Genomic DNA, 8,878 nt, shown 5'->3' on the forward strand with positions numbered 1-8,878 from the left:
AACAACATATTTTTTTCAGTGCAAACCGAACCGTGAATTTTGTGTATCGTTGCACCCCTAATCTTTACAGTGTATCATTAAATGATTTATAGCATGACTAGGTTTCCCTAGTCATGACTAACTGACAAACCATCTCAAGCCGTTTTATATTGTAAGTCAAAGACCCTTTAATAATACAGAGAAAAGCCCCAACAATCAGATGACACCCTATGAGCAAGCACTTGGTAACAGTGGGAAGGAAAAACTCCCTTTCAACAGGAAGAAACCTCTGGCAGAACCAGGTTCAGAGAGGGGCTGCCACTTGCCGCAAATGCTTGGGGATTAGGGGAGGAAGACAGGACAAAAGACATGCTCTGGAGGACAGCCAGAGGTTAATAATAACCTCATGATTAAATGCAGAGAGGTGTATAAACACGTAGTTAGTGACAAAAGGTGAGTGAAGAAGAAACACCTCCAGAAGAAGCCTCCAGCAGCCCAGGCCTATATAAGCTTTACCAAAAGGAAAGTTTCAAGCACAATCTTAAGTAGAGAGGGTGTCTGTCCCCTGAATCCAAACTAGGAGCTGGTTAATTAAAAGAGCAGGTTCTCTAATATTGTTAGATCTTTGCCTTAAAATATAAAGCACCTCCAGGTGACTGTTGTTGGGATTTTGCACTATATAAATTAAATTGAATACCTTACTTTTAAATACCTTAAGTAAGCCAGTAACCTAAGAGCTAAGTGCTCTATTGGGGTGATACAGAACTATGAGGTCTTTAAGATAAGATGGGGCCTGATTATTCAAGACCTTTTATGTTAGAACATATATGACATAGACACCAGCAGTGGCAGAGAAGACTGATTTAAACTACTAAAATAACACGTGAAGACGCTAACGCAAATGCTAAATGCAAACCTAACATTTCTGTGTTCAGAAAAAGGTCACCGTCAAGGTTCTCAGTATGTAAGGACTAATTTCCATGTGGAAAAGATTACTCGTGAGATATCACTCTGTACCTGTTTTTCTCCTTGAGCTGCAGAGACCGTCTCTCATACAGATGCTTTCTGTCACACATGATGTTCTGCAGTTTCATTTCCAAGATGCCTCTGGTAATGGGAAAACACAGTGACACGCATGACAAATATCCTATCTGAACATACATTATCTATCTCATGAAGAAACCCAGCCGGGGGGGGGGCACAAGCCAGTGCAGTGTGCTCCTAGTCCTACGATTGGTGAAATGTGTCAATTAAAGGGATATGAGTTGTTAGCACTACCTGAAAAGCACTATGTTCGATTCCCTAAGAATAGTCAAAGTTGCTCAGACTAAATGAAAGAAAAAAGAAAAAAAAAAGTACCTGTTGCCCATAAATTCATTCAGCTCCTCCTTCTTGATCTCCTGCTCTTTCAGCAGCTGCCTCTGAATCCTCTGACTGGCCTCCACTTGGACCCTCAGACCCTCCAGCTCTTGCATCACGTCCTCCTTCTTCATCCTGAGGGAATGGTTTCGCTCATCCACCGCTTTTACTTGCTGCTCAATTTCTGAAATCTCCATATTTAGTGTTTTCATCTTCTTCATTGCAGCTCTGGTATTTGTGTTTCAGGAATTGGAAGAAATGTAAAAAATAAAGAACGAACGCAAGTATGAGAACAGGATAAAAGTGTGCTCTAGTGCATATCTTATGAAATAACAGCATGCGCATGCATCTTTTACATACACCCCACAGTACCCCTCAGCTTTGTGAATTTGAAATTACAAGTCAGCGCTCAAACAGCTTATACAGACAGTTCCACCGCAATACTCGCAAGCCAAATATTAATTTAAAAGAAACATAAAAGGAACTGCAGTGACGCAGCAAGTGAATCATCCTGCAGCTGCACTTGAATTACAATAAAAAGACTGATGCCTGAAAATTTTTGAGAATTTGGGTAGTACAACAAAAAGTACCCCTCATTTCAGTTCTTTATTTGGTAGTACTGTAGATCAAAAGCCAGAGAATCTGCAGAAATGTAAACTGAAAAATGGTTTTCAGTAGGAAAAAAAAGGACTGATATCCAAACAGACATTTACACTGAGCATAAACAATTAAAAAGAGAAAATCTTTCCACTATGAATCTTAATGGTTCATCCAGATACTTTTATTTTGTTTGTGTACGAATTCCAGATGAAGGGGTGGAGGCAGGTTAGAGCAGTGGCTTTTCGAAAGTTGCTCCAGCTGTCTTTTCTTTTCTGTGTCTCTGAAGCACCCTAGCTGTCTCATTGACATTCCTGGAATTTCTAACTATATTCTCCTTGCTCTTCCCCAGCAAAGATTAGGAGGAGTTTACTAATATACTTACTCCTTTGTCGAGCGTTTCCTTTCAGCCTCCTTTAAAATCTGGTCAGGTATTCTGATGAGCTCGGCCTTCTCAGCCTTGTAATACATATGGAGATGTTCACATGTAAGAAGGCAGATTTGCTATTTTATTGATGGCACCCTATAAGCTATTCCCCCCTCATTCGCACAGACCTCTTTGAGCTCAATGAGAGCCTTCTTATCTTCCAGCTCATTCTGTTCTGTCAATATCTGCTTTTCGTGGGTTTCTATATCTTCCATCAGACTTCTGTGAGGTATAAACACAAGTACATTAACCTCTGGAACAATTTTCATTAAAGGCGTGATAATAAAGTGATAATATCTGCAGTTAGACACAAAACAAACTCACACAGAACACAGATAGTGGTTAATGCATGTTAAAACTTCATCATCATATAATACCTGATTTCTCGCTGTCTTTGTGCCACCTCTCTCCTCAGATCCTCATATTGATCCTGCATGACCTCTGTCTTGTCCTCTTGCTCCTAGAGGACCCATAGAGCGTGTAAACCACAGACTGATAATACAGAATTATCAGGTACATTATAACGAATTGAAGCTCACACTTCGTATTTTTCAAACTGGTGGATGGGTGAAAGGATAAAAATGATTATTATACACAGTGAGCGTTTTTAAGTATTTCAAGTTAATGACCCAGACTGACAAAATCAAGAAGCCAGAGTTTTTCCAGATTTTTTAAATCTAAACTTTTCAGAACAAACCAATTGAAATTCAACATTTTTTAAAAGTGCTAGATTACTCTGACTTTACTTTATTTTAAATCTAATATACTGGTTCAACATCTGACTCAATCTAGTGTATATAAAAATAACAATACAGTAGGTTTCTGATTTTTTCAAGTGTATGTGGCATATATTGTAAATAGTGAAGCCAGTTGAGACGTGCCTTAAATTTGGATTCTTTAAGTTGCTAAATTCTTCTAGTTGGTTCCAATGAGGTAGAGCAGGTCATCTGTAAATTGGAAGGTTGGCGGTTCAATCCCTGGCTCCAGGGAACCAGGCAAGCCAGATACCCTTGGGCAAGATAGTAACCCCAAGTTGCTCTCTAATGCATCCATCAGAGTGTGAGTGTTAGACAGAAAGCACTTAAGAAAACAAATTACCTGAACAGCAAGCACGCCACCGGCAGTGGAACTGATTACTTCTTTGGCCCTGATGATCTTTGAGTTTAGAGTTTTATTATATTTTTTAATAACTTGTTTGGTTGGTTAAATACTACCCATGAGCCTCTTTGACTCATTAAAAACACTTTTTGAGTTCAGGCTAATTTGTAATGATCTGGTGCTGCACTCCGCAATTAAAACGGTAGCATATAAACACATGCAAATGTTATTAGCACTGCCGCTGAATTTATTCAGGAAATTTTGCAAAGCTCAGACTCTTTTGACATTAGCAGCACCAGCAATAAAATGTAGAAAGTTTGATGAAATTTATAAATGTAGTGCTCCTTGAGAGTAACCCTCGGGGTTGTTTGGCAACATCTGATAAAATGTTCTTCACCAAAAGTGTTGCTTGTTATTGTTTATCATTAAAATAAAATCCAAGGGTTGGAAATGCTACGATATGGTGAAATTATTAATAAGAATTTGGCCTGTTAGGTCGATTTGTTATTAATGATTAAATCTCATTCCACTTGTTGCCCTCCTTTTTGCTACACTGGAATAAAAATGATTTAGCTTCATACTGCTTGAAATGACAGTTCCCGCTCTTCATATGGAGGGATTACGCCTGCATAGAGGCTTAAAGTAAAACTCATATTTATCCTCTTTCAAGACCATTGTTGGAATAGTAATCCACACCTCTGAAACTAGAACTGGATGGTGCAATAATGAACTTACAGCAGGTTTCATCTGAATTTCATTCTCTTTCTCCAGATACTGCTTCTCTTCCCAGAGACTGCAGGCCGGTGAGGGTAGGTGAAAAGTGTAGATCACACGAGAATACAGGAGAATGTGGAGAAGAAAACAAAATTATCGGGAATTTCAAGAGGAACAAATAATCGTTTTCAGTTCTCAATTCAACAAAAAGAGGAACACACTGACACAAACCTGCATTTATATTGTTAAAACTTGACTAATGTGCAGTTTTCAAAAAAGCAAATGAAGCAGAATCAACATATTATTAAAGAGCATGCCAGATAAGTTGCATTAGTATATTAATATAAAACACTTTATTCTATACTGGCAAATACACCAACAGTGCTAAACACTTCATCCTATAGAAACAGATAAATTGTGTCCAGCAAAGTTTGACTGTGTATATAAAATATAATTTCTTTGCATTTTTCATCTCCCCGCGGCAGATGTTTTTTTTGAGCAGTTGATTAAAGTTTTGTATGAAATAATTTCAAGTCAGCTCTGTCATAATGAAAAACCTTACTGTACAGCTCACAAAGTAAATTATATTAATCTTCCTGACAAGCTGATATATTGGATATTAAGTTATACACAAAAACAACTATAGAGAAAAATGCAGGAAGGCTGCAAAATGTGACCGAAAAAATGTGCTGAATTCCTGCGTATCTGTTTGGCTACAGATGAAGGACGCAGTGATTTTAAAAGGCATATTTGCATGGTGAGCATCTGCTTGTCATATGCAGACTGATAGCCATGTGGACAAGTGAGGGGAAAGGGGAATAAGCAGGAGAAAAGGCAAGAATGGGGGGAGAGAATATCTTAGTCTGGAGGCGATGAAAAGAAGGGTGGCAGGAGAAACCGAGACGGTGGGAGTGCAACAGAGTTCACCAGCAAACGCTGTCACAAACAATATGCACAGTCAGAATGTAATAATACCTATGACTGCATCCTGGGAGAATGCTCTGCAATTGGTTTTCATTTAATATTTCAATTACTGTCCGGACTACAACTTTCTGCCTGGGTGTCAGCACTAAAAATCACTGTATCCTACAGATCGTATCTTTGCCGCGGAGTGGTGAGTTTATGTGCAGTGAGTGGTTTTATATTGCCAGGGCGATCTGGAGTCACTGCAGTGCAGGAAAAATAAGTGTGGGGATTGAGTAAATGAGATCTTTTAGCAAAATCACAACAAGCTTTTCATCTTCTTCTGACCTCTGACTGTGTTTTATTTGAGTTTTTTCTAAATACAATTAACAGTATTTGTGAGGGGTTCAGTGCCAAAAGCCGACCTGGGAGGCTGCTATAAATCTGACTACCAGTTATAAACAGTCTCCACCACACAAAGTTATTTCTTGAAACTTAGAAACTCTTTAGATTTTTCAGAAAACTTTTTAATCAGTCAACTTTTATCCTTCAATGTAAGTTTAAGGTTTTCATTATTTTTTTTAGTAAGCTAATTTTCATATACATCTCAGATGCCCCTTTCTTGCTCTTTAATCATGCTGAATGTCTTTGCCTGGCATTTATTTTTAACATTGTTTTCAAGGATTAATGCTCATAATGTTTGGGAACCACCAGAGAGTGTTATCATGTTGCTTAGCAATGTTCCTCTAAACTCCCTTTGCCACTTGAAAAAAGTTGAGTTTGTGTACAGAGGAAGGGGAGATACTCGAGCGAGTCTGGTATTTTCCATTTCTATGGGTGTGTTTGACCTTTTGCACGAGCTGGACTGAGTGAGTGGTGAGGAGGAAAGCCTGTCATGAGAAGCCAGCAGGGTGAGAGTAAAATTGGTTGCGATAAGGACAGAGACTTATGGGTCTGAAAGAAAAGGATAAGAGACGAGGAACAGAAAGTACCAGACTGGTGTAAAATAAAAAAAAATAAAAAAAACACTAACAGTGTACAGAGCTCAGATGAGTAAACATCTTACATCCGGATTGAACACAAATCCACTTGAGGCTGGTATTTGTATCAGTAATTGCGTACATCAAGTTTTCACCATGCGGTAACACTGAGGAATGCAATAGAAATGATGTAAATGCAATAACGTTCAGTCCTAAAGCAATGTTTTTATTTCTATTAGTGTGGAAGTGCGCTGTTGGCCAAGCGCTGCACAAACACAGCACCGATTTGATTTGAGTGTGTTTGTGTCTTCTACTCTTTCACCTTCTAAATTCAATAAAAAGATGCTGCCTCATGTAACTCACTTCAGTGTTTGGTCCCCAGTTACCTGACTGTGTGCTACTGCGGGTGTGTGCAGTGTGTATGTGAGCACGCTTGTGTTTGTGTGTATCCTCCAGTCAGTTTGTGTGTCCACTTCTCTCTTCACCACTGCAGTTTCATTTCTGTGTTTTTCCTTTTACCCTCTTGCTTCCTACTAGTGTGTCACTATTTTGCGTAGGTGTGCATATGTAACTTCCTGTGTCTTTGTTTGATTCATTTGGCGTTTGATTCAATACCTGATTGAAAATTGAACGTGTAGCCTCGCTGATTGTAGTAACAGTGTGTGTAAATGAACACACACACACACACACACACACACTCACACACAGATATACACTCACCACTTTAGCTGGTGTTGTGCCTTATATTCTCTCTCCTCAGCTGCTTTTAGTTCATTGCATGCCTGAAGGAGCTGTTGCCTCAGTTCATTGACCTCACTTCCTGGCTCCTCAGAGGTGCTCTTCTCCTCTATCCTCTCCAACTCCACCTGAAACCTCTTCAACTCAGCCCGACACCTCTTTGCCTCTTCTAAAAGGTGGATTTCAGAATCCTGGGCACTGTTGTATGGAAGAGTGATTTAAATGTGTGGTTTTATTTTGTCATTAAACAGTAAATATCAGTTCAGTATCACATAATCTCCACGAGGACATGCCAAGTTTTCTGCTGTCAGTTAATAATGCAGTTATTAATGCTGTTTGTTTTAAGCTAGCAAAATCCATTTAAATCCTTCTAAACCTAGGTCCATAGTGCAGTGGTTTACATATTCACCTAATAAGCAAAATAGGCTCAGTTTGATCACAGGAGGAGACACAAATCCCTTTCAGGTTTGCATCAAGAAGGGTATCTGCCAAATCACAAAACGCAACCTGCTGTGCCGACTCTTTGTGAATAAGTGAGCTTTAAATCTATATAAACCTAATGGGTCTGATCAGAAATTATTATACACAATCATTTGTAAAGAGAATCCAGTGGAAAAAAATAGCCGAACAGCTTCAGGCCTCAGTTAGCAGGCCTGTTAAAAGTTCATGACAGTACAATTAGAAGAAGACTGAACAAGCATGGCTTGTTTGGGAGGCTTGCCAGGAGGACACCATAGGCAGCATTGCTTAAGTTTGTAGAGCTCAATCTGAACAACAATCATAAGAATATGAGAACAATGCCCTTTGGACAGATGAGAACAAAACGTACAGAGCCACATTTGGAGAAAAGCACAAACTCATACCAACTGTCAAGCATGGAGGTGGAAGGGTGATGATTTGTGCTTTTTGTGCAGCTACAGTACATAATACTGGACACCTTGTAGTTATTGAGTGGACCATGAACTCCTCTGTAAAAAAACAAGTTTCTAGAGAAAAATCTTTTGGCCGTTTGACAGCCAAAGCTTGGCTTAAACTGCTTAAACTGGGCCTGGGCAACAGGTCAAAAATCTCAAGCCCCAGTCAAAGTCCAGACTTCAACATGACTAAAGTGCTGTGATGGGACCTTTAGAGAGCTATGCATAAATCAGTGCCTGAAGTAATTTTGTGAAGAACAGTGGGCCAAAATCCCTCCACAACGATGTAAGGGGCTGATAAAGTCATTGTGAAAATGACTGCTTCAAGTTATTACTGCTAAAGGTGGGTCTATAAGCTGTTAAATCCTGGGGCGTAATTAGTTTTGTCACTGATTTACTTTTAAGCTAATAAAGTTCAACATGCATAATCAGCTGTCCCAAGAAACTAAACGTAGAAATGTTTTAATTAGTGCTGTCAGCGTTAGCGGGTTAACGTGGATCACCCCGTGCGTTAACGAGCTAACTGCGCTAACACGTTGACGTCGTGCAGCGTTGCTGCGTTATGAGGTTATGGCGTTAACGTCATTTTAACGAGATTAACGAGGACAGCACTAGATTTAATCAGAACTAGTGTTCAAATCAGGATACAATAACAGTGGAAAAGAAATATGTCTTGAAGATTTTCTCTCACTGACAAGTGTTTCAGCCTATACAGCAGTTGTAGTGTCTGTAACCTCTTCACACTTCCTCACCTGCATTCTACAATTCTCTATTAACGTAAACAAAGCTGCTCTTCTCTTCTGAAAGTACATCGAAGATTTTAAAGGGTAAACAAGTGAAGCGTAACTGGATCTGACAAAGTGCTCGTTTTGCCCAAGGAAATGTCACTGTAGTCAAAAAGTGATTCCAAAGTAGAACACACAAAAAAAAAAACCTGGTTTATCAAACATACCTCTTCAAGGTATCATGGAGGAGCTTGTAGGTAGATTTCAGTTTGGCAGCTTTGGTCTGGCTGATTCTGCCCATTGACAACAACTAAAGAACACAAAAAGAATATTAGTTTAACATCATCATGAAATTAAGAATGAAGAAAGATATCGGAGCTACAACAGCATTTAGACTGTTCGGGCTCAAACCCTCCTGCTAGGGTTTGCCAGCTCAGCTGTCAT

General features: G+C 39.3%; 1 protein-coding gene across 1 annotated transcript in view; it reads right to left on the reverse strand.

Annotated features, from left to right (window-relative positions):
* The window catches only part of ccdc146 (coiled-coil domain containing 146), a 47,325-nt gene extending 38,447 nt beyond the window's left edge, over positions 1-8,878 (reverse strand). Inside the window, exons 1-8 of the mRNA XM_085376128.1 lie at positions 8,662-8,878; positions 6,778-6,993; positions 4,196-4,253; positions 2,740-2,822; positions 2,491-2,584; positions 2,321-2,394; positions 1,339-1,566; positions 997-1,086 (exon numbers count right to left, since the gene is read on the reverse strand). Coding sequence (XP_085232254.1) covers positions 997-1,086; positions 1,339-1,566; positions 2,321-2,394; positions 2,491-2,584; positions 2,740-2,822; positions 4,196-4,253; positions 6,778-6,993; positions 8,662-8,735 — 917 coding nt within the window. The 5' untranslated portion in view covers positions 8,736-8,878. The remainder of the gene's footprint in view (positions 1-996; positions 1,087-1,338; positions 1,567-2,320; positions 2,395-2,490; positions 2,585-2,739; positions 2,823-4,195; positions 4,254-6,777; positions 6,994-8,661) is intronic.

The sequence above is a fragment of the Diplotaxodon limnothrissa genome, linkage group LG17 (assembly GCF_057381915.1).
Source record: "Diplotaxodon limnothrissa isolate DT_005_m linkage group LG17, D_limnothrissa_male_GT1.1, whole genome shotgun sequence".
Taxonomy (NCBI): domain Eukaryota; kingdom Metazoa; phylum Chordata; class Actinopteri; order Cichliformes; family Cichlidae; genus Diplotaxodon; species Diplotaxodon limnothrissa.